The sequence below is a fragment of the Cynocephalus volans genome, chromosome X, assembly GCF_027409185.1.
Source record: "Cynocephalus volans isolate mCynVol1 chromosome X, mCynVol1.pri, whole genome shotgun sequence".
NCBI lineage: Eukaryota > Metazoa > Chordata > Mammalia > Dermoptera > Cynocephalidae > Cynocephalus > Cynocephalus volans.
In genome coordinates this window covers 85,249,558-85,276,266 of record NC_084478.1, presented here as the reverse complement: position 1 = coordinate 85,276,266, position 26,709 = coordinate 85,249,558, and the positions used below count along the sequence as shown (strand labels likewise).

General features: G+C 35.9%; 1 protein-coding gene across 5 annotated transcripts in view; it reads left to right on the top strand.

The window, feature by feature from the left end:
• Positions 1-14,680, top strand: part of ATRX (ATRX chromatin remodeler) — a 222,154-nt gene extending 207,474 nt beyond the window's left edge. For 4 of the 5 annotated variants that reach the window (XM_063083057.1, XM_063083056.1, XM_063083059.1 and 1 more), the window contains 5 exons: positions 7,763-7,912; positions 8,937-9,062; positions 9,809-9,904; positions 10,625-10,753; positions 11,777-14,680. In XM_063083057.1, the coding sequence (XP_062939127.1) occupies positions 7,763-7,912; positions 8,937-9,062; positions 9,809-9,904; positions 10,625-10,753; positions 11,777-12,055 (780 nt within the window). In that variant the 3' untranslated portion in view covers positions 12,056-14,680. The remainder of the gene's footprint in view (positions 1-7,762; positions 7,913-8,936; positions 9,063-9,808; positions 9,905-10,624; positions 10,754-11,776) is intronic. The other variant, XM_063083058.1, reaches the window with a different exon arrangement.
• The last annotated feature ends 12,029 nt before the right edge of the window (positions 14,681-26,709 follow it).

Here is a 26,709-nt window from a genome sequence, read left to right as displayed (position 1 = left end):
TATTGGATTGTTCTTGTTTTTCTAGTTCTTTGAGGTGTAGCATTACATTGTTTATTTGCAATCCTGAATGATTTATATATCATTGAAAAGCAGTGTTAGAATTAGACTTACTTTGCAAGCAGTAAAATTGAAATAAGAGTGGTTGGTCTGTGTGGATTTGTGAAAGGAAGAGATTTGGAGATTTAATTTGTGTCTTTAGTTCTATACTGAATCTGCCATCTTAGTTTCATTCACTCCCTTCCCCCCATCCCCCATTACTTAACATTTTCTTAAGTCCCCCATTGGATTTTTACTGTAGTTTTTGCTGCTGCCTTTCCCTCTTTGAAATATAATGGCCTTCTCTTGAATCATGTTTGCCAAGTGTCTGTGCATGTCTTTAATTGTTCAGGTAATGTTCTTCAGCCATTTCGAAACTGCTGTGTGACCCAAACCGATAGTTTAACAAAAGTTTTTAATGATATAGATTTGTTGACTGATTCTTAACCGTTTGTTTTTTAAATATTAAAGGAATATCTAACTTCTGTTAACATTTATGTAAATTATGTTAGGGAAAGTACCTTTTCTTGTAATAAACTTAGAAATCAGAGATGAAAATCTTGGTTAAGGTCATGTTTCATAACATGCTTAAGTGGATGTTTTATTCCTCTTAAGTACAGTGTACACAGCTTCAGCTCTGTACCCTTTATTAGGAAAACAAAATCCATTAAAACTGACATAGACCTTTTTTTGCACTTCCTTTTTTCAGCACTGTACTACTTGTGTCTTTTTAAAATGTGGACTGCTTGTTGGTAATTATAGGGAGAATAAAATGGGGATTCAAACTAAAGTACCCTAAGTGAGGCTTTAGGTTTGCTTTCTCCACCCTGATTTTGTGTACAGTTTTCTACCCTTGTCTTTGTCCTTTATTCAAGCTTTAATGCCTCAAAGCATAGTTTACTGAACAGTTATGTTATTGTGCAGTTTTATCATCCAGCATATGGTAATATAAGGTTTTATCTTATTCATTCTTAACACTAGAGTGAAATATACTCCATTAAGGTAATTTGATGTGAAGTATGAAATAGTTAATCAACCTATTTCAGGAACTTTCTCTGAACTTGAATACATTTACTTTTGAGAATAAAGGTTTAAAAGCACCCATTTAATTATACAGCAAGTGATAATAACCTATGGCTTATGAACTACATGGTGGCACATGAACCTAATTTTTGTTGATGTGTATATACCTCTAAGAAGCCATGCTCATAAGTGAAACATGTATGAAGTTTAATGTTATTGTCTGCTATTTCTCCACTTCTTTTATCACATTTAATATTTTTTTGTTTAATAAAATAAGTTCCAATATTGTTTTTATGTTTGTATTTACTAGTATAAAAATGATTATTGTTCGTGTAAATAAGAATAGACTGCCAGGAAACATAACCAGCTCCAGAGGAATTATTTTAATTATATTTCTTTGTAGGTTATAAAAGTCTCCTATTCAGTGTTTGCTGGGATGGTTGGTGCCAAGTAAAAAGAGTAATTGGTTTAAGTCCTGTCCCTCTCCCAGGTAACCTGCCAACCACCCTTTTTAGGGTGTAATCTTAGTCAAGCCACATAAGCTTTCTAAGCCTCACTTCTCTCAAGAAAATAAGGTAATGTAGTACCTCCCTCATAGAGGAAATAATTCATATAAAGCACACTGCCTAGCACATAGTAAGTGCTCAGATGTCAGCTGCTGGTTTTGTTTCCATCATTTTTATTAATATTGCCATTATACTAGGTTCATTTCTCTGAAACTAGTATGGACTTAAATTTTTGGAAATTCAGAGGAGTCATATGAGGTTCTGATCTTCAGGAGAAGATTAAGCTTGACATATGACAGATGAGTAGAAGACTAAAAACACGTAGGGCCTAGAGAAAAATCTCAGCTAGGCTGCAGAAGAGACAGGTATTTGAGGTTTGAACTCCTCTACTATAATCAGGAGGGAGTATGATAATATTTAATTATTAGATATTGATAATCACTTCCAATGAAGTTATCATGCAGTTGACTAAAAACCATTACCCTTTCCAACATTCAAAGGTTTTTTCCCCCCTTAAATAATATAGGCAACTTTGTTTATTTATTTATTTGGTGGCTGGTTGGTACAGGGATCGAACCCTGGACCTTGGTGTTATCAGCACCACACTCTAACCAACTGAGCTAACCGGCCAGCCCATTTATTTTCTACCTTATAGCCAACTGATACCTCTGTAGTAATTTTAAGAAGTGAAGGGGTGATTCTAGTGTCCCTCCACAAACTATACAGTAAATACTTGTTAATAGACTGACCATGCTTTGTTTATAGTGCTGCTTGTGTCTTATTTTTATTGTATCACCATATAACACAAGAAAAGCTATTAAGCCAAAGTCACCAAGTCTTTTGGGGAAAATATTTGGGTTACAGAGACCATGATGTCAATGATGCCCCTATATAGTAACCTCCCTAACTCTGACAAGCTATTTTATAAATAATTGCCATTGGAAACATCAACATTTATAAGGCAGATTTATTACTATGGGCCCTTAAAGACATATAAATTGCAAGAGAGATTTGTTGAGTATAAGAATTACTAGATGACCTTATTTATATCATTTTACTGCTTATCTTTTAATGTTGTCTTTAAGATACAATTTAAACTGCTAAATAGCTGCTTTCATTTGTTTCATATGTCATTTGTTTCCTTTTTTTACAGCACACCTATAGTTGAATTAGAGGATGTAACAGTGTTTGTGAATTAAAGCGATAATGTGAACTCCAGATTGTATAGGAGAATTGAGTTCCAATTCAGACTCTACTTGGAAAGCTGCAACCTCTAGAAAGTCACTACAGTAATATCAAATCTAGAACAATAGCTCTCTACTGCACAATGGCATGCGTGATTGTAATGGATAACTAATTTCTAAAGGTTAAATGCTGACTATAGTATCTAGTTTTTTAGATGTTAAGGAGAAAACATTCTTATCAAAGGAGGCCTTTACCCTCCAGCAAAGTCGGTTTGTCAGGCCTGCCTTTTCTTTCGTTGAAAGTGACAGGTACTGTAGTTGTCACTACCTTATTCATACCAACAATTTCAGAATATGGATATATTTACAAATGCTCTTTGGCAAAGGTTGTGTGTTCTTGACCCACAAATCTGATAGGAGGCATTATGTGAATTTCATTCAGTAAGCTCGCTTGTTACATCAACTACACTGCAGTTTTTTCCAGTGTAGTTTGGGAAGAAACCAACTTCAAATTTGAAAGTAGAAGCTTTTTGACTGGGAATGTTAAATTTCTTTACTAAGAACCTAGACTTATTTAGGTAATAAAAGGAATTTTTCCATAGCTTTTTGAGTGGGTCATGTGGCAGTTAAGTATTCTAGTGTGACATTTTATTTCCAGATATTATAAAACTCAAAGTGATGGCAAGCAAAGTATTTGTGAAACATGGCAAACTCCCTTCCCTACCCCTAGGCAAAACCTTGATTACTTTTCAAAAATGTTATTTTCAAGGTTGAATTTCAGAATTAATTAGGTGGGAATTTTTGTCAGCTTGCCAAACACTTTAAATTTCTAAATAAATTAATTTAAAATTTAAATTTATCATTAACTTTGTTTTATTAATTGAACCAGTCATTTTTAAAGCTTAAACTAATTTAGGTCATTAGCTAGAATATAGACCATGTTTTTCCAAGCTTGTAAGTTTTTTTCACTTATTTAAGGAAAAATAAAATTTAGACAAAGAAAAGGTACACATTTGGATGTAATTTAAACCTCATTTTGATGACCGTTGGCCTAGTGATTATAGATTCTGTTCCAGTATTGTTTTCAATAATAGTGTTACTATAGCAACTAGTATAAATGCATGCTTTGACAGGGGAAAAAACCTCTCCACCAATTGTATTGTATATTGGGATGAAAATTTTCTTTATTAACATTTATAACTTGCTCTGTACTTTGCAAAACTGTTTTCACAAAGAAATGATGTGAGGATCCTATTACAAATACTTTTTTGTCCTCTTAATCTCATCATTTGTTTCATGTATAGATAGTAAGCTGCAATTAATTTAAAAGGGATGATATAGAAACAGTTTGTATCAGATATCCTGTATCTTTTTTTCTCTTATTTGTGTCTAGACAGCACTCTGGAAGAAAGATTTCTGCCTTCCGGCTTATGAACTGTGTAAATGAGTTTCTATTTAAAAAAAAAGTCAGTTAACTTCCTTGCACTGACTGTCTTTTCTTTGTTAATGTGAGCATTATGGCAAGCATATTTGCCTAAGTCCTTGAGTATTAACACCATAATCACTGTATGAACAAGTGATTGAAATACATTAAAATTTATTCATTAACCCATTTCATTGTGGATTTGGTAATAATTAAAAACTGGAAGCAGTCTAATGTCTTAAACTGTTAAGGGAATGATTAAATAGATGATAAAAGTGTATCTATATAGTATAAGCACTGCGCAGCCATTAAAAACAATGAAGGTTTGTATTTGATGTAAAATGATATCTATGGAAAGATATTTAGGGAGAAAAGTAGATTTCAAAACTGTATATTCCAATTCTGTATTTATGCAACGCAGTGTGTGTATGTAAGTGTGTGTAAATGTGTGGAGAAATATATAACAAATGTTACTGGTAGTTATCTCTGGGTTTTGGAATTGGATATTAGTATTGTTTTCATTAATTTTTGTTTTTTGAAAGGAGGGAGTTGTAGTAGCCAGTAGAAGCAATATGGACAGTTTTTTGGTTTGATAGAAGGAGGGAGGTAATGTTTTAGGAAAAGGGTCCAAAACTTGTTAATGATAGAAAGTGAAATCACATGCACTTTTTCTGTGACTTATTAGCATTTCAGTCGACCATCGGTCAAAAGGAAAGTTATTGCATGGGCAGAGGCTGAACCTCCACCATAAACTGACCTTAATTAGGAGATTATATTAGACTTGATAGGACAGATCTTAAATCTGGAATTGGTGGGGAGGAGACATTAAAGGGTTTTAGAAATGGGGTTTCCTAAAATGAATATCTCATGAAGATGAAAATGGTAAAATAGTGCATGTCAGGTTTAATATAAGCATGAACTAGCCTTTCATAAGTTTGTCTCTGAGAACTGTCTTTGTTTTAGGTTTTATATTTTCTTTTATTAAATTAACATATGCTTGTTTAAAAAAAACTTCAAAAAGTACAAAAGTGTTAAAAGTGAAAAAAAAAATCAATTTAGGTTTCCCCCTCCCCTGGAAACTTTCAGGAGATTATCTTTTTTATTGAAGAGAAAAGATCTGGGAAATGGAGAAACCATGCCTCAAGAAAACAGACGTTCTTTGTAGTGTGATAGAATAATCACTGGATAGGAGTCAGGAAATTTTAGTTTCTAGTGCCAGCTAGTCCTTAGCTGTGTAGTTGGAGAAAGTTACTTTGCCTCTCTGGTCCTCAATTTCTGCTAATTCCAAGATGACAAGTTTGGACTTTGAAACTGTAGGATGTTAAGGTCTGACTTGATAAAGCTTCCTGATAATCCCAAACATTTTTTTAGAGGATATATATGAGTTTGTGTCTGTGTGTGTGTGTGCGCATGCATATATGCATTTCTGGAAACGCTTCCCCTCCCATCATAAAAAAAAGTAATTGAAAAAAATATAAATTGTGTGTTGAGAAATGAGCACTACACTTAATTGGCATAGAGTTTATTCCCAGAAAAGTGGGTGTTTTCATTTATTCCTGCTGTTCTCACATCATCCAGTTACACATGTGAGTGGGGAATATTTCATCTTTATTTAACTTACAGTTTATAGCTAAACTAAGTTATTATCCGGTGTTATAGAAAGAATCAGTAGCAGAGCTGAGAATGAATCTACTTCCTAGTACACAGTTGTCTTGGTCTTTCCCTTAGGTTGCTTTTGTTAGAGAAATAAACTGATATTGACTAAGATTAAGATCATCACTTATTGCCAGACAGAAGTAAAATGAGGGATTATCTATAGAACATTTTAACCTTATAATTTATTTGGTGTATTATAGAATAGGTGACTTTTCTAATTATATTTGACATGGTCACTTGCTAAAAATTTTAGTCAGTGTTTTCTGGTTTTATTATTATTCCTCTCTCTCTTGAGTCATGCTTGGGGAGACGGGTGGCATAGTAGTCACACAACTAAGGAAACATTACCTTTTAGTAGAATGAAATAATGCAGAATGGCCCATCTCCCTGCCTGCCTGGTCGTTAACTCTGGACTTTGGAGACTGATCTGGTAATGATAAACCTATTCTATGTGGCATAGGCCGGAGGAGTGAGCTTTGATGGCATTTTTTTTACACTGATGTAAGAGAGAAGTATTTAATTACCTATTCAAAGGAATGAAACCTGTTAGCATCTATGTATTCTACCAGTAGACTTCCTTGAGCCCTCTAGTTTGTGTGGTCTTTAATGTTTTTTATTTTCAACAAAGGAAATAACACATACTACATGTCAAAATGAATTATGAAATCTCAAGTGCAGCTGTATCTATTAAGAAAATCAACTCCTTTTCCTTCATGAAAGGAATTGTTTCAAATGTTTATTGGGGTAGCAAGATAAAAAGGTATTTACATGATATTAAATAACAATATTTAGAATTATCATCAGCATTTACTATTGTACAGAAAAAAACTTAGAACCTCATGATTTGAATTTTTTATCTTGAGTTTTTTAGCAAACATTTGAGTTCCTACCATTTTTGGGGTCTCGTACTCTAGGTATGGTTGCATATATACAGACAATTCTTTTCAAGTGTAGACTTTGTCTATGTTAAACTTGATGCATTAAGCATTACTAGATGCAGATTAAATTTGAATTTAATGTGCTATATACCTCTTCCTACCTTCATTTGATCAGTAATTATATTTCTTCACTAAATTCACATTCAATTTAGAAAGTGTAGTCCAGGGGAACTTGTTAAAAGCTATGGAAAATCCTTTTGTAAAGTGAATTAATTTGGCTTTTGTATATCCAGGTTTTCATATGTGATTTGTTAATGAACAACTTGTGAATATTTTAAAATTTTTATTAGCAAAAATAACAGATTTGTGATTCAGTTTAACACCCCCCCAACTCTCTTTGTGTGTCACTCTCACAGTTAATTATACAAAGCAGTAGTGTTAAAGAGACACTATGATAATAAACTGAAAAGTGTGTATCTGTTTAAATTTGACCCATGTGACCTTATAGTATAATTTATATTTGACTCTCCTGCAGTTGAAATATAAGGACTTATAAGTGCCAATTAAACCATCCTGTAACTGTTTAGATTTAGGAGTTTTTTTGTTAGTATAGTAGTTGGTAGCTAAAGTGATTGTGAAGATAAAGTTGTTTATTATGTATAAACCAGCGTAGCCATGATTTTTGGTACAGGTGTCCAATGTAATCATTAGCTTAAGCAGACTTATGTTAGCATTTAGCAACTCAGAATTAAGCATAAAACAAAATGCATATGAAAAAATAAACTTTTTAAGTTGGGGGGAAAAAGACCTTGAAAGTTGAAGGTGGTAATTAAAAAAGAAAAAATTGAATCCCTAAAACGTACTGTATGTAAACATGAAGTTCTTACTGGTGTTGCATGTTTTGTGGCTGTTTTCTAGGTAATTTATCATATGTATCAGAAATATGTATAGCAGTCAGTTTCTAGTTTATAGTCTAGCACTTGAGCATAGAACTATGGAGATATGAGTATGATCCAGAGGGGAAAAACTAATTATTATTTCAACCCCTCTAAATAGGACACCATACTTGCAGAACTTCTTCAAATACATAAAGAACACATTGTAGGATATCATGAACATGATTCTCTTTTGGACCACAAAGAAGAAGAAGAATTGACTGAAGAAGAAAGAAAGGCAGCTTGGGCTGAGTATGAAGCAGAGAAGAAGGTATTTCATTGAAAATGCTTTTTGGGTTTTGTTTTTATGTTAGTCATTTGGAAGAGAGTGAGGAAGAAAAGGGGTCACATTTGAAACAGGTAATAATATAATGTATCTTTAGGAAGAGACTCCCCAGTTATGAGAATCTGTTTATAGGCTTTAGTTACCTTTGGTGGTAGAGTGGGAGGAGAGGAGAGAAGAAAAGAAAATAATATTTTACACTTAAAGAGAAGTAACCCCGGGCCGAGCCCGTGGCGCACTTGGTAGAGTGCTGCGCTGGGAGCGCGGCGACGCTCCCGCCGCGGGTTCGGATCCCATGTAGGAATGGCCAGTGCGCTCACTGGCTGAGTGCCGGTCACGAAAAAGACCAAAAAAAAAAAAAAAAAAAAGAGAAGTAATCCCATTTCTGCTTAGCACTTGCTGAATTGAGAGATGAGTGGGAAACTATATATTTGGCATCACTTAACTCCCATTATCACACACATTGTAGTAACAAATATATAGGAGCTTAGAATTTGGAGGTGGGAATAAATGTTACTTTAGCATGTTTATCGTGAAGTCTAAATTCGGCAGGATATCAGAACACAAAAATATTCATTATTGGACATTAATGCCAATCTTCAGCAGCAACTTTATTTAAAATAATTCCATGTCTGTTTTAAACACCAACCTACTTGAGCAAAAATGTGCCTGCGCATGAGAAACCTTATCCTAATACCTGAAACCTTTTTAAACTCCTAACTCATTGTACCAAACTTCTTTAATGTTAATGCGATGTTAGGAGTCTCATCAGAATTCTCTGAGTTGCCCCATTCTGTGAGAATTATCAGAAGAAAAGAATACACCTTTAGGGGTTAAAGCTTTCTGTGTAATAAGATCTTGTTTCGGGTGAAAAGGGTATTTTGTTTGTGTGTGGAAAAGTGTTAATAATTTCCTAGATCTGAGAATGTGGATTCTTTTCTAAACCAGTAGGTGATGTAGAATTTCAAGTTTTAAATCACAATGTGAAAAGTACATAATTTTTTGTTTTTAGGGACTGACCATGCGTTTCAACATACCAACTGGGACCAATTTACCCCCTGTCAGTTTCAACTCTCAAACTCCTTATATTCCTTTCAATTTGGGAGCCCTGTCAGCAATGAGTAATCAACAGCTGGAGGTAAGGTGTGAAGTACAAAAGTAGTTTAACATAAATTAAAGGCAATTTCAAGTGCTTTGTTGTTGAGGGTTCCCTATGCAGGAATATCATCACATCCTCCAAAAAGTTACCTCTGAATAAACCAATAAGTTTTTCTTTTATTTGTTGACCTTTTTGAACCAACATAGTAAACTGTGGTTTGTTCAGAGCTCAGGGGAATCAGTCCTTGAATTAATGTAGTTTGAATTATTTTAATTAAGGAACAATAGGGCAGCTGACTAGCTAGCGAAATAGCACTTTCTTCGGTCATAAAATATTTGTAATAAACAAATTACTTGCTTAATGTTAAAAGTAAGATAAATAACACACATTAACTTATATTCTAATGCAGTGTAGCTGTAACATTAAATATATGATAATGCCCAGTATTGTGAAATAAGTGATTTAAAACTAGAGTCAATTATGAATTAAATAGGAAAGGTTGGGTTTTATTATACCAATAATTTAATGACTATTGAATCTTTGGTTTCCTTTTTAAAATGTGCTTATGGATTCATTTAAATTATTGAATTATGGATGCAATAAAACCCAAACTTTTATCTTACTAATAAGACCCTTTTGACATTGATGCTGAATTTTGCTATTCTCTTTAATCATTTAGAGTTTTAAAACCAAGTGCTATAAATTGGCAAGAGAAAGGATCTTTATACTTTAAAACTATGGTGTTTTTCTGCCCTTTATATAGCTTATTTCTTGCGTTCTTCTAGGACCTCATTAATCAAGGAAGAGAGAAGGTTGTGGAAGCAACAAACAGTGTGACAGCAGTCAGGATTCAGCCTCTTGAAGATATAATTTCAGCTGTAGTAAGCTAATTGGCAGTTGTTTTATTCCAACATCCAGTGTGTGTCCTCTCTCCCACCCCACCACTGTTTGTTTTAATTTTTAATCATTGTTTTGCTTCACTACTTGTGTGGGGAAAAGAATATAATTCTTATAACTTGATTCGCAATAGTAAAATACTGGTAAACTGGGTAATAGTGCCACACTGTAATCCAGCAATTTTACACAGATGTTGGTACAAAAGAAAAATGGATAAAATCTAAGAATTGAGAAATCAGTCAAACATAGAAATGTATGCATTGTTTACATAAACATATTTTAATTGCTAATTGCACAAATTAAATCCAAATAGTTGTTTCATTCCAGAGATAGCCAACCCATGCATAGCAATGGACAACTTAGTACCCTGCTTTTTTTTTTTTTTTTGTCGTTTTTGTGACCGGTAAGGGGATTGCAACCCTTGGCTTGGTGTTCCCCGCACCGCACTCAGCCAGTGAGCGCACCGGCCATCCCTATATAGGATCCGAACCCGCCGAGGGAGCGCCACTGCGCTCCCAGTGCCGCACTCTCCTGAGTGAGCCACAGGGTCGGCCCCAGTACCCTGCTTTTATATCACTGTTTTCTTTAGAAAAGAATAAAGAAAAGGGGGGAAAACCTGTAAAATCCTGAATATCTTTAGGTACCTTAATTATTTTTCCTCAATTGTACAGTAATAATGAGTAAATAGAAAATTTTTCTTTTAGTGGAAAGAAAACATGAATCTCTCAGAGGCCCAAGTACAGGCGTTAGCATTAAGTAGACAAGCCAGCCAGGAGCTTGATGTTAAACGAAGAGAAGCAATCTACAATGATGTATTGACAAAACAACAGATGGTAAGAATTCTGACCATCTCTAGGTTATGTTTAATTTTCTTGAATTTATAAGAATGGGTTTGTATGACGTCTATGTCGATAGCCATCCCTCCATAGGAGGGATGGATGGTCATTGATTATTCTGGAAGAAATTTTGTCAAAAACTTAGTAATGTCAAGTAAAGATATCTTTTGTTACAAAGCAGCAACAGCTTCCAAATGGGTCTCCTTGAAGTTTATATAGGATCTATTCCATATAATTTTATTTTTTGTATATTCTGGACATCTAAATAGAAATTTTTGCCAGACTTTTATCACATTTGTCATTTTTAAACAACTTCTAAAAAGAAGTATACTTTTCAATATATTTAATTTGAGAATAAAAAGAGCTATGGATGATATATATCACAAGTTCCTACTAAATTATATAATTCTTTAAGAGGCTAGCATATTCCAGGATCCTTGATCATCTTTCCCAGCACAGTCGTTTGCCAGCTATCTACCTTAAACTGGGAAATGTCACTTCTTGACACCAGGGAGTCAATTTCTGTGGCATGAATTTTACTTAGAAAGCACCACAGAATTATGTGGTTTTAAATTATCTTAGGAAACTTGAGACATTCCAGGTAGGAATTATTCCTACTGCAAGTGCTTTTCCATTTGGTGTTTGTCACTAAAATGTTTATTTGTCTGTCATCGTGTGAAATATTCAAAAGAATGACAAAGAAAGGAGACTTGACAAAAAGTGCTGTAACTAATACTTGAGACTAATCACAGTGCAGGACAGGTTACTATGGCAACTCACCTAAATGCTGCTTGCAATACAATAGTCAAGTCATTAAGAGAATTTAGCCCTAAATGGTGTTACTAACTGGTTTCTTCAGTAATGGTCCTGTGAATGCCATAAAATTAGTAATGGTGATAACAATAATGTGTTTTCCTTTTGGTATGGTACCTCCTTAACAAATTGATTTTAACTCAAAACTTGATACTTGCCTCTTTGAGACAGGTTGTGCACTTGTAACAACTCCCTTTCTCTCTATAGTTAATCAGCTGTGTTCAGCGAATACTTATGAACAGAAGGCTCCAGCAGCAGTACAATCAGCAGCAACAGCAACAAATGACTTATCAACAAGCAACACTGGGTCACCTCATGATGCCAAAGCCTCCAAATTTAATCATGAATCCTTCCAACTACCAGCAGATTGATATGAGAGGAATGTATCAGTCAGTGGCTGGTGGTATGCAGCCACCTCCGTTACAGCGTGCACCACCCCCAATGAGAAGCAAAAATCCTGGACCTTCCCAAGGGAAATCAATGTGATTTTGCACTAAAAGCTTAAAGGATTGTTAAAATCATAGAAAGATCTTTTATTTTTTTAGGAATCAATGACTTAACAGAACTCAACTGTATAAATAGTTTGGTCCCCTTAAATGCCAATCTTCCATATTAGTTTTAATTTTTTTTTTTAAATAGGGCATATCATTTCTCTCTGACGTTTGTCAGTGATGTTGCCTAGAATCTTCTTACACACAATGAGTACAGAAGATATTTCAAATTGTTTTCAGTGAAAACAAGTCCTTCCATAACAGTAACAGCTCCACAGATTTCCTCTCTAAATTTTTATGCCTGCTTTTAGCAACCATAAAATTGTCATAAAATTAATAAATTTAGGAAAGAATAAAGATTTATATATTCGTTCTTTACATATAAAAACACACAGCTGAGTTCTTAGAGTTGATTCCTCAAGTTATGAAATACTTTTTTATACTTAATCCATTTCTTGATTAAAGTGATTGAAATGGTTTTAATGTTCTTTTCACTGAAGTCTGAAACTTGGCTCCTGCTATATCATGTCTGTGATTGAAATTTAGAAACTAAGGGTTATCATTGACACAGAATTGTGTGCAATATTCTTAAATACTACTGCTCTAAAGTTGGAGGAGTCTTGCAGTTATCTTAGCATTGTATAAACAGCCTTAAGTACAGCCTAAGAAGAGAATTCCTTTTTCTTCTTTAGTCTTTCTGCCATTTTTCATTTTCAGTTATATGTGCTGAAATAATTATAAAATTTCAGGGTTGTGGATTATCTTTCACACATGAATTTTCTCTCTCCTGGCACTAATATAAAGCACATCTCTTGACTGCGTGGTGCCAGTGCTAGTGCTTCATCCTGTTGCTGGCAGTGGGATGTGGACTAAGAAAATCAAGTTCTAGCATTTTAGGAGGTTAACAATGAAGTTGTGGTGGTTAGGTTCACACCCTGTTTTATAAATAACATCAAAATGGCAGAACCATTGCTGACTTTAAGTTCACATGAGGAATGTGCTTTAACAGTTCCCAGTACTGTCAGTATTGTGAAATAATTCCTCTTAAAGATAAGGATCACTGGCTTCTATGCTCTTCTTTTCTCTCATTATCATGTTCTTTTCCTCCAGTTTCCTTACATTTTCTTAAATTGTTTCAGAGTTGGTTTTTTTTTTCCTCAGTTTAGATCTCTGAGGCAATTTTCTGATCAAAATTAATTTATCTAATACCCTTTTATGAGGTTTTACTAGAAAATCATTACATTTTATTTTTTCTTAATCCAGGTCTATAAAAATTACCTATAATTTTATTCATGTACAATTTGGTTGCTTGTGTTTCTTAAAGAAAAAGATTGTTTTTGGCTATGGGAGTCAACTCAACATGGTGGACCCATTTTTGAGGTGGTGATGTAACAGGTAGTGGAAACAGCTAAAGAATTCCAGAAAAAGAAAGCTGGGTGAAGGATTTACTCTAAGTATCACTGGATTAGGATGAATTTAACATTAGCTAAAACTGTTTGAGTTGTGTGGATGATTAAGAAATTTCCATGTTTTATCTTGGAAGAGTTAGTGGTAAAACATCCAAGAGCACTAGGTTTGTGATACAAAATTGGTGAGGTTTGCTGGATCCACCCACCCCCCTGCCAGCTTTTCCCATGGTGAGATGTCACTGATAAATTCTGTATATTTGCGCTTTGTGCCAGCCATATAACCAAATTTATTTAACTGCGTGGGGGTCAGATGTGTGTTTACTTTAGAAGAAATTAAAAAGACAAGGTTTAAGAGATAAATATTTGAAGGCAGTACACTCTGGCCAACTGTTATCAGTTGGTATTTGTGTAAGTCCGGAATACTTTAAACCTGATTTACTAGACCTGGGAATTTTCAACATGGTCTAATTTATTTACTCAAAGACATAGATGTGAAAATTTTAGGCAACCTTCTAAACCTGTTCCACCTTGGATGAAATTATAACTTAAAGAATAATACTTAGAAGGATTAATTGGAAATCAGATAATTTGGAATAAAACTTGGACCACTTTGCATACACTCTTCTCACTTGACATTTTAGCTACGTAATATGTACTTTGAGTATAACATCATGCTTTAACAAATATTTAAAGACAGAAAATCACATCAATAAGATACTAAAAGGCTCATTTTTATATTTGTTTTAGATGTTTTCAATAGTTGCAATGGCTTAAAAATGACGATTTAAGATGTTGCTTGTAATACAGTTTTGCCTGCTAAATTCTCCACATTTTGTAACCTGTTTTATTTCTTTGGGTGTAAAGCGTTTTTGCTTAGTATTGTGATATTGTATATGTTTTGTCCCAGTTGTATAGTAATGTTTCAGTCCATCATCCAGCTTTGGCTGCTGAAATCATACAGCTGTGAAGACTTGCCTTTGTTTCTGTTAGACTGCTTTTCGGTTCTGTATTGAGTATCTTAAGTACTGTAGAAAAGATGTCATTTCTTCCTTTAAGGCTGTTTTGTAATATATATAAGGACTGGAATTGTGTTTTTAAAGAAAAGCATTCAAGTATGACAATATACTATTTGTGTTTTCACCATTCAAAGTGCTGTTTAGTAGTTGAAACTTAAACTATTTAATGTCATTTAATAAAGTGACCAAAATGTGTTGTGCTGTTTATTGCATTTTCACAACTTTGAAAATCTGTGCACATATTGTTTCATAGAAAATGTATAGCTTTTCATGTGCTATTTAATGGTGGTTCTTTTGCTTATTTAGTTATTTAATATTGGGAAGACAAGAAGTTTGGTTTTTGAATTTGTTATATACTAAATTCTGTAAAAGGAGATCTCTAACCTCAAAAAGAATTTACATACCAGGAAGCCTATGTGTGTTTGTGTTAGTTTTGGTTGTCTGTGTGTGATCCACCTCCATTTCCTGCTTCCCAACAGCTGTATCACTCATTTAAGTCAAGTGGGGCTACCAACCCACATTTGATACGAAAGCTACCATAGCAGGTAGATGGGAACCTTATTTCCTGGCCTCCAAAAAAGCTGAATATTTTATGGTCTTTCCTTAGTTATGCCCATTTTTCTTCTGTTATTATAAAATCAGACCCATATTTATGTGCCCCAAACAAAATTTTAAAAGCAGTTACTTACCTATCCCAATAACCATCATTTCCTTTGAGGGTAGCATGTTGTGAAGCTATCTGTAGATACTTTTTTTTAACAGTAAATAAGTCAATCCTTTTATGTGTTTATTTCACTAAAAATTAATTTCAGATTATTTCCCACCTTGTTTCACCAGACTCAGTCTCAAGTGACTTTTATCTCACAGTCAAACCTACCTTTAGAGAATGGAGGTTTTTCCACCACTGATTTTTTTCCCCACAATTCTATAATCTGAGCCAATCCCAAAGGAGTGAGTGACCAAGTTTCAGAAATGCTTCCATCTGTGCAACATTTTATATATGCTATTATACGGAGTGAATAAAAATTAAAAATCCAAAATATATACTGTCTAAGCTCAATATCTGCCAGGTAACCAAACTCATCACTAATTTATCTACTAATGAGACAATGCCCCATCCCCAAGAGTTTTACTCCCCAAGGTATGCATTGCCATAGCAATAGATACTGCCACCCTCTCTTTGGAATAACCCTTCCTGACACCATTGTGCCTACTAAGCCAGCTCAAGAGAGTCCCCTTCTTCCTCACTCTTGGGATCTTTCTGATAGTGATTACTATTACACACCTTTGCCAAGGAAGAGAGTATGTAAATTAAGGCCTTTATTGAAGATAATAAGGATACAAATTTAACTGAAAGAATGAAGGGCTGAGGCAAATCCTAAAATACTAGAGGAAGGTCTAGTATTAGTATTCTAATGCTCAGAATGCATCACAAACCATCTACCCAGCAACACCTCCACATTTTGCTCCTGAACATTCTGACCTTACTTCCCTTCCCTGATAAGATACATGTAAGGGAGGAGGGAGCTTGGCTGTAATCTTTAGCTAAACATATCGGATGACTAATAAGAAACTTCTACCTATTAAATATACCCAGCCTCTCCCCTATAGCCCCCACATCAAATATTCATTGGTTTTCAAGAAAGGTGAAGACAGATGCCTTATCAGATGCAAGGATGGGATTTTTTTCGCGTATATGAGGAGAAATAGTATTGAAAGAAAAAGAACAAAAGCAGAGGATTGGGAAAGAGATAGACTAGATTGGAGTGGATTGATGGGGGGGGGCCTTGAAATCCTGAATGAGTAATTTAATATAACAAGGGTTTGTGAGGCAGATGACGTGTTCAAAGTAGCAGGTAAAAATGGTGATTTGGGTGGGGGTAACTTGAATAGGTTAAAATGCAAGGTGATGAAAGATGAGAGACAGGAAGATAATGAATTCAGGCACTGACCAGACTACAGACAATTTTAAGGACAAAAGGAAAAAAATCAGGTTGTATAGGATAGTGAATTTTTAAAATGGTATAAGAAAAACCCGTTATTTCCTTTTACCGTTCCCCCAAGAAGCCAGACTTTATTCAAGATTTCTGATTTTACACACAAAATTTCACTTATTCTTGTTTACTCTCGATGGTGTGTCCATTAGTGGCATCTCTGCTCTTTCTCAATTTTTTGTTACTCCTTATTTATTTACACTTATTTGCAAAAACTGAGATTGGCCCATTGAGTGTAAATTCCATTTCTTTCCTCAAGCCAATTCTTCGAAGAGCTAAATTCATTCCTGTTACTTTTCCTTGAGCAAAGTGCTAGTATCTCTGTTAGTAATGTTATATTTATAAGCTTCCTTCAGTATTTTCAAAGTGCTTTGTGGTTACGTGTTCGCCTATATACAACATATCTGTGAAAAAGGCAAGGAGAATAATTCTATTCTCATGACAAGTTAAAAGTGAGACCAAAAATAAAGTCCATTGCACTTAGGAGGCAGAAGACATATTCTAGTTTATTAAATTCCCTGGGTCTTTTGTGTCTCATTTGAAAAAAATGGGACTATAATAATACCTTACCTGCTAGAAGGAAGAGGACTGAACCAGGTGATTTACTGAGTCCTTTTGGCTCCCAGAATTAACTGAGCAAAGCTCAGTCTGAAGCCAAAAGGCAATGTGTTTGTCTAAGGTTACAGGGTAAATTCGTGAACAGCATTAGAAATCCCTTCCCTTTGGCTAACCCTCTACCGCACTAAGCTATACCTTTTCTTTTCCTCTGTTTAGAAAAATGAGAGGTCTGACAGGCATTTTAATGACAAAGCATATAAGTCAAGTTGTAATTGGCTCTAATTACCACTTCCACTAGCTGTAACCTCCTTTATCTTTTGCCCAGAGGCACTCTCAGAGCTGTTATTTCTTAGTGCCTTTGGAACTCATTGCAAAAAATGAAAAAACATGTTTAAAGATCTGATTCTTGTATCTTGGCTGCCTGGTTGATGTGACAAACATCAAGGTAAATGTAAATGAGCTTTTGTGAAGTCAGCTTTTAAGCAAATGGTAATTTCCCATTGTTAATAATTGTAAAGCCAAATTAGAACAATGTTTAAATTGTCTGGTCTGGATAAAGCTTATTGTGAGTAGGAGGCAATATTTGTTTATGTTAACTCTTGTGTAACAACATGAAATATTTTTGAGGTGTACGTTTTATAGTTAAATCGTGTGACAAAAACTAAGAAAAATAACTAATAGAAGATTAAAATAATAATATTTTTCTGTAGCTGCTTGTCTCACATGCCAGTAGCAAAGCAGGTAGAAGCCTGTGTCTAGCCTGCTGAATACATTTTAATGAAAACAAAACCAAACTTAAGAAAAGTGGGGGAGGGGGAACGAGGTTCATAACCATCCGAGGTTTTGTTAGTTCATCCTCAACTTTTGTGCTTTTCAACACAGCGTGGAGAGGTTGGACTTCAAAAGCTCTAGTGATGCAGACTTGCTTGGATCTTATCCTTCTTAGCAAAGCAAACCTTTTAGCAAGTTTTTCACCTTCTCTTCCCAGATCTTGCACACACTATTCCTGGATGTGCAAAGCTCAAATAGAGTGCCTGCCTGTGATTTTTTTCCCCCTTCTCCAAACTATCTCCCCCCAATTCTACCACACAACCTCCCCACCACTTATATTCTAATACCTAAGTGTGTGTGGGGGGGGGGGGGGGGCTTATAGAATCATAGAATGTTAGAGATGGTAAGGGTCTTAGAGACCATGTAGCCCAGCACCATGTCTTTACAATCAGGAAAACAAAGGCCCAGAGAGGGGAAAAATGTCTGAGGGCTCCCATGTCTTCTAGCTTCTACTCCAGTTCTCACTCCACTCCATTCAGATACCGCCTATTACATTTAAACTCCAATTCATTTTTTCAGTCTGCCAGACCACAGTAAGCAAATTTTCAGGTAAACGCTACTGAACTAAGCTTTAAAATGAGAACTGTTTGTGGGATGTGGAGGAGTATGTGAACCAGAATGAAAGGGAAACAAATCCTTGTGTGAGTGACAACTGTAAAACAGGAAGACCCCTGACATACCCACTAAGCCTTTAATTTGGCATCCAGAACATTGGCTTCAGGATTTTGTTTCAGAGGGATATTTAATTTGTTTAAAAGTTTCTTTCACCACACTCAGCACAGGTTAGACCAATAGGATCTAGGAGCTCTGTTCTACTCTCTGGATCTCAGTGTCTAGTGCCAAGGATGCCTTCCTCAGACCAGGCAGATTAATGTACCAAGTACTTCAAAATCCTCTATTTCAAATGGGAAATGCTGATACATTCACAAGAAAACAAAATAGGGAACTCTGTGTTAGTAAAGTGATATCAGTCAGAATAAGGGCTACTATTCTTGAGTTATAGAGATGTGCCACATGGACCATGAATAGTTTACATATTTCCAAAGAACTAAGAGACAGCAAAATAATTTTAATATGCTAGAATTTGGGGGCCTGGTTTTGTCTGTGTACACTTGGACAAGTTGTTTCACTTCTCTAAATCTTCTCTCACGCAGCAATCAAGATTTACTGAATGTCTATTATGTTTCTGGCACTATGGCCAGTCACTTTTCATTATTCCTGTTTTACAGATGAGGAAATAGGCTTAAAATAACTAAATTATTCACCCAGTGTCACACAATTAACTGGAAGAGGCAGGATTCAGGGCACGTGTCTGATTCTGTTTTTGCCAATGAACAAGCCCGCAGCTAGCTCTTCCTTGAACTAGGATTTAATTCCAGCCTTTTGCAAACCATTTAGGTACCTTATCATTTTGTTCTTTTGCACATTAGCTCTCAACTATCTTTACTTTAAGCAAGGCTTTAAAGAAACAGGTAACTCCTCCTTGGTGTTTTCAAGGCACTTCCTTCTGTCCCTCTTTAGTCACCCCTAGGGGGTTTGGATTTCTCCTTTCATCTCCTTCTGTGATCCAAACAGAAGTGTTTGAAAAACCCAGTCTGGATACTTCAAAACATGTTTTAATAAGTCAGAATTCACTTTTAATACAGTGGCTTCCTCCTAAGTTCAATTAGTTACCAATTGAGAATACTAAAAGTTGAAGTATTCTGAACTAAGTTCACTGTTCCTTGTTCCACCCGATAAAGTTTAGGCACCATTTGAGTGAGGCCGTAAAAGATAACTAGAATATGCACATGTAGAGATTAAAGAGGAGGGCATGTAAGGCAGAGGAAACAGCACATGCAGACACATGTAGGCAGCAAATAACAGAACTCAGAATAGGATAGTTCCAGGAAATACCATGCTCTGTACTTGTGTACAAAAGGTCATAGCCCATGTAAGCAATAGTTACTGTAATACATTTAAATGGTGTGGTGGGCAGAATAATGGTTCCCCCAAAATCTCTATATCCTAATCTCCAGCACCTGTGAATACGTTACTTTACACGGCAAGGGAGAATTAAGGTTGCAGATAAAATTAAGATTGCTAATCAGGTGACCATGCGACGGAAGAAATTCTCCTGGATACCTAGACGGGCTCAAATCAATGAACATTAGTTAGCAGTTGCTGAGTTTCCCACACTGTGACAGGTATGATAAAGATCCTTAAAAATGGAACAGGGAGGCAGAAGGAGAGTCACAGAAAGATGTGATCAGGAAAGAAAGGCTCAGAGAGATGCAACGGTATTGGCTTTGAAGATGGAGGAAGAGGGCTATGGGCAAGGAACATGAATGGCCTCTAGAAGCTGAAAGAACAAAGAAAAGAATCCTCACCCAGAGCCTTGAAAAAGGAATCAGCTCTGCTGACACCTTGATTTTAGCCCAGTGAGACCCCTATCATGTTTCTGTCCCACAGAACTGTAAGATGACAAATGGGTAGTGTTTTAAGTCACTAAGTTAGTGGTGATTTGCTAGAGCAGCAATAGGAAACTAATGTAAATGGTTATTTGTGTGTTCACTTGATTAATGTCTTGCTCCCCTGCTAGATATATAAATTCCTTAACAGCAGGAGCCCCGTCTATTCTTCTCACTTTAGTATCCTCATCACCAGACACAGAAAAAGTGTGATATAAATGTTTGATGAATTCATGAGTGAATGTCTTAGCAGTCACATCTTACATGAGAACATTATGGCAACATCAATACCATCCAAGGTAGTTTCTGTGTCCTTGTATGTATATGTATGTCTGTTTCTATCTTTTTCTTTGGGGTTCTTTGTCTTTCTCTTTCCCCTTCTTTGCTCTTTCTTCTCTCTTCCTTACTTCTGTTCTTATTTCTTAATTGGTCATAACAAAGGACACCTAATTATTCCCTATTATGTTTATGGAATAAGGTTTTATATTTTTTGTTCATGGTTTTTAAAAATAAGTAATATAGTTCATTGCAATGAAAAAACTTGATTTATACTCAAAGACCTTTTCATTTATTAATTATTTAACTTATGTCAGTGAGTGAATAATCAGTGATATAAATTTTTCATTTCTGACTTAGAATGGTGTATAGAACCCAGGGATAGAAACACCCTGCAGAAGCTGTCCCTTTGTGCCTGCTGGAGGGAACTTGTTCCCTGATTGCATGGCCCGCTCTGCCCAGACAGCATAATTTCTTCTTTTCTGAGAGAAAATTGTTTGACATTCTCTACTTGGAAGAAATCAGATTCCTACCCCCGCTTAGGACCAGAGCTATTCAGTCGTTTCCCTGGCCCCACTCTCTGGCTGCTGAGTTGATCGTAAGGATGTCTAACATTTGAATGGGATGCAGTGAGATCCCAGAGAAGGCACAGGGCCTATTGCTCACCTACAAAGCTCAGCCAGTTTCATGAAACTGATTCCGATATAGTAGGTTGGTATGGGGCCCAAGAATTTGCGTTTCTATTATGCTCCCAAGGTGATCTTGATGCTGCCGGCCCAGGGATCATGCTTCAAGGAGCAAGAGGGTAGTAGATCTAAGGCCATCACAGATAGGGTAACTGCATTCTATACAGGGAACCGGAATGTGGAAGTTCTTAGAACCAGAGCCTCAGGGAAGATGGGTGAACTCCCTGCTGTGGGGTAGATGGAGTGCCGGCCTAGGGCTCTCACATGTTGGCGTCCCCAGAACTAGCAGCTGGGCCAGAGTACAGTGGGTCTGATCTCCACTGGAGGTGTGGGGGTCAAGGGAAATCAGGAAAGCATGTGTATTGGGGCAATCAACCCTCGCTACCACAAGAGACAAAGCTCAAAACTCAGCCGAAGTACTTGCCTGGCCTCACGGCTGTACGCACACACACCAAAACATGATTTGAAAACTGTTATTAGATGAATAGAAAAACATCTGAAATGATATACACCAGAATGTTGAAGATGATAGGGAATGAAGATACAGTTGTTTTTGTTTTCTTCTTTTTGCATATCTTTATTTTGTTTTTACTTTTGTAGCAAAAAAAAAAAAAAAAAAAAACTTGTATAATTTTCCCTAAACTACTCTTTTAAATAAGGCATATATTTCACTTTTACAATAAGGAAAAAAAGTTTACCAAAATCAAAACAAACACAGTCATATCCTGCGTGTGATTTTTGCTTAAATAAAGATATCTAATAGATATTGAGCACTTAACTATGTGCCAGTTATTGTTCTAAGTGTTTTACAAATATTAGCTCTTTTATTACTTGCAACAATCCTGAGGTAGGTACTGTAATTTTTCCCATTTTGCCAATGAGAAAACTGAGGCACAGAGAGGATAAGTGACTTGCTTAAGGTAAGTGGTAAAGGCAGAATTTAACCCAGGCACTCATGGCTCCAGAGCACTCTTAAACACTACTTTATGCTACCTCCACAAGAGTTCATACGTAATTGCCAATGCAGCTTTTTCATTTTTCAGACCTCAAGTCTCTCCCACTCGAAAAACAAACACAAAATATCCCTTCTCTGCTTCCTCCTCAAGCCATGGCCCTATCTCCCCTTTTCTCTTTTCTGCCAAACTTCTTGAAAATGTGGTCTGTACTTGCTGCCTGCAGTTTCCCCCAGCTCTCTGTTCACTTCGTAGGCCCAACAATATGCCTGCTGCTCATACTTCTCCATAGAAGGTACTTTCTTGACAGGAACCAATGATATCCTAATCACCAAATCCTATGACTTTTTCTCAGAAAGAAAATCCCACAACCCTGTGGACTGGAGCCACAACAAAGTCATGATCTCTAAATTCAGCTACCTAGAAACCCTTCTAAGTGTCCCTAATCGAGCTGCCTAGTACCTTCCTTTCTATGCTTAGGAGATGACCTTGCCTCCTAGTTTGCTGAGACTGACGAGAACATCAAGTCAGAAGCTCTCAACCTCCTTTCTACCTAGTACCCTTCACAAACTTACCTTTCCTTTCCTTCTCTTGTGTTTCAGTGTTAATGTCTCCCTTCTGCCAATAAGTGAATTCTTCCACCTTGTTATGGATTCAAGTTCCTCCCTTCTCCTTAGAGATCTCACTCTACCCATCCACCCTTCTCTCCGGTTCCTCCAACTTCCATCTACCCAACCCTGATTACTTCTTGACTGGATATCTGCAGGAGCTTCTGAGTTGGTCCCCCCCCTACATTACAATCCGTCTTCCACACTGCAGTCGGAGTCATCTAACTAAAATACAAATGTGAACATGTTACATTTCCTTAGGTTGCTCCCCACCATACAGCAGCTCAAATAACAGGGAATGTAATGATACTCTTCTCCATTAAACTTCTAAAAGTCATCAGAACTGCCAGAGGGCTTGGCCTCTTTAGCATAGGATTTCTGCCCCCATCCAGATATGCCTTGAGGAGCCATGTGGGAGGAACTGATGGTCGTTTCCTTTGTCAGTTGGCTATAGGATTTTGAGTCATTACTGTGTAATCAATCATTGTGTGTGAGAACAAGAGACTCCAGGGCAAGAGGCCAGAGGCAGCAGGCCAATAGGATTTTTCTGTTTTTCGAATCTGTATTACATTGAAAGCCTCCCCTCAAATTAAGTCAATGAACATTTGTTAGCAGCTACTGAGTTTCCTGCAGTGTGACAGGCACGATAAAGAAGCTGTGGAGAACCTGCTGGTCTTGATCCTGGCATTAAGAAGTTTATGTACATGTGTATTTTTCATTTATGAAGTATTGTCTGTGTGCCAGCCAGTATCCTAGGTTATTTACACCCATAATATATCATTTAGTCCTGTTTTATTTGCCACCACTTTATAGATGAAGAAACAGGCTTGTCAAAGGGTCAACAAGCAGAACATGGAACATCCGGGTTTCAAACCCAAGTCTTGCACCTACAAAGTCCCTTCATTTTCTTTTATGGCACTTCTTGCAACCTGCTTGGGAAGACAGGGCTGGTGTTCTTAATATGAAGACAGCACACTGGGGCAGTCTATGATCAGGTAGTAATTTGTGGTACAAGCAAAGACAAAGTGAGGCAATACAAAGAGCATAGGATTGAAATTCAGTAAACTATGGAGTTAAGCTTGATTCTGCCACTAATTATGTATGTACCCTTAAATATATTACCCTCTTTGGGTGTCGGTCTCCCCATTTTTAAAGTAAGGTGGTTAAGAAATTAAAAAGATTTTTAAACAAATGAAAAGATGCTGAATCTCATTCATAAAATGCAAACGAAGCTTTAAAAATTCAGTTTACATCTGTATTTGATTGACACGGATAAAATGATTTTTTTGTTGGAAAGAGTATGGAGGAACAGGCACTCTAACAAATTATTGATGGTGGCGTAAATTGGCACAACTTCTGTGAAAGAAAATTTGGCACTATCAAAATTTAAAATGCTAATCTCATTTGACCAAGAAGGTTTCACTTCTAGGAATTTTTCTTATAGATATACTCACATATGTCCACAAAAATATATGTACAAGGATACTCACTTGAATGTTGGTTGCAGTAGCAGAAGACTAGAAACCACCTAAATGTCCATTGATGGGGGTGGGGCTGATTAAATACTTTACAGCTATTTAATAGATCTATATTTACCTATATAGAAAGATCTCTAAGATATGAGTGAATAAAAGCGGGGTGCATAACGGTGTATGCAGTATGCTACAGTTTGTTTAAAAAGGGGTAAGACATGTAATAGTAATAGTAATAGCTAACTTTTTTTTTGAACACTTACTATGAGTCAGGCACTATTCTACATGTACATGTATGTAGATAAACAATATACTAAATGATATGCTACCTATATAATGTTTTTACAAAAATAAGATCATAAAATACATATGGTTTTATAAACTGCTTTTTCTTAACTTTACAATATTTTGTAAATATCTTTTCATGTCAATAAATACACTTTTACAACATCATTATAATAGCCTGTAGGCGGCCCACTATATAGATAATTATACATATTCACTGTAGAAAAGTTGGAAAAATACAGAAAACTACAGAAGATAAAGATAATAAAAAGCCACTTCTCAGAGACAACCACTCAACATTTTGGTGCATTTACCTCTATTCTTTTTTTCTATTCATATGTATATGTGTACAGTCTACTTACATCATTAAGATCACAGTGTAATGCAATTCCACATTCTACTTTCTCTTTAAATTATCCTGAGAGAATATTTCTATGTCATTTAAGATATTTATCAACCTAATTTAAAATTGACTGCATAATAATTGATTGCAGTGATATACCATAATTTATGACTATTTTTCTATTGTTGAAAGTTATTTGGGTTTTTTTGTTTTTTTGCTTTTATAAATAATGCTGAAATGAGCATCTTTGTGTATAAGTCTTTGCATTCTTAGAAACGGATTTACTGGACTGGCTGTTTAGCTCAGTTGGTGAGCGCACAGTGTTTAACACCAAGGTCAAGGGTTCAGATCCCCATACCGGCCAGCTGCCAAAAAAAAAGATTTACTGGGTCAAAAGGCACAATCATTGCTATGGTTTGGACGTGGTTTGTCCCCACCAAAACTCATATTGAAATTTGATCCCCAATGTGGCAATGTTGGGGATGAGGCCTAGTGGAAGGTGTTTGGGTCATGGAGGTGGATCACTCGTGAACAGATTAATGTTCTCCTTCTTGGAGTGGGTGTTTGAGTCCTTCCTCTTGCAGGAATGGATTAGTTGCCCCAAGAGTGGGTTGTTAAAATGAGTCTGGCTTCCTCTTTCTATGGCTTGCTTCTTCTCTCACCATGTGATTTCTTTGCTTTCCATCTCTCCTTCTGCTTTCTACCAGGAGTGAAAGCAGCCTGAGACCCTCACCAGATGCAGCTGCCCAATCTTGAACTTTCCAGCCACCAGAATCTTGAGCCAGATAAACCTTTTCTCTTTACAAATTACCCAGCCTCAGATATTCTGTTATAGCAAAACAAAGTGGACTAAGACAGAAGTGGATTTACTGGGTCAAAAGGCATGGTCATTTTTAAGGTTCTTGATTTATATTATCAAGTTACATCATCAGTATTCTCACAACAGCAGGATATGATTGTGCCTAGTTCTCTGCACCCTCATTGGTTTTGAGTATTGTTATTATTTTTTATATCTGTTTTGTTAATTGGATAAGAAAAAAGTATTTCATTGTTTTGCATTTTATTAATTACTTTTGAGGTTGAAGTGTGTTGCTTATATTTTTTACAAGTTGTATATCTTCTTTTGTGAATTGTCTATTTATGTTCTTTGCCCATATTGTTTTGGAGATGTGGTGTTTTTATTGTAGATTTGTATGGATCCTATATTGAGTTTAAGAAGGATAATAACTTTATTTTTATTTTGTGGCAAATATTTAGCCAGGTTTGGTTTTTTTTTAACCTTTTGATTTTATTCATTATTTCATATTTAAGAGTTTACAAATTTCGTAATATTTTCCTTAATGCTTTCACCATTTAACTGTACATTTAGGAGGCTCTTCAAGAACTAGATAAACTTGAACATATTGAAAGGATAACACCTGTATGGAGGAGTTGGGATCAGAGTGCAGGGAAAGGACATAGCTTTCAGAAAGTGAGGAACACTCTCTGAGAGAGGAGGAAAGGGAGAATGAATCTTAAAGACTTCTGGAAAGAAATTAAAGGAGACCTAAACAAATGGAAAGACATCTCATGTTCAGGGATCGGAAGACTTAATATTGTTAAAATGACACTACTCCCCAAATTGATCCATAGTTACAACACAATCTCTATACAAACCCCAGATGGATTTTTTTTTTTTTTTTTTTAAAGATGACCACTAAGGGGATCTTAACCCTTGACTTGGTGTTGTCAGCACCACGCTCAGCCAGTGAGCAAACCGGCCATCCCT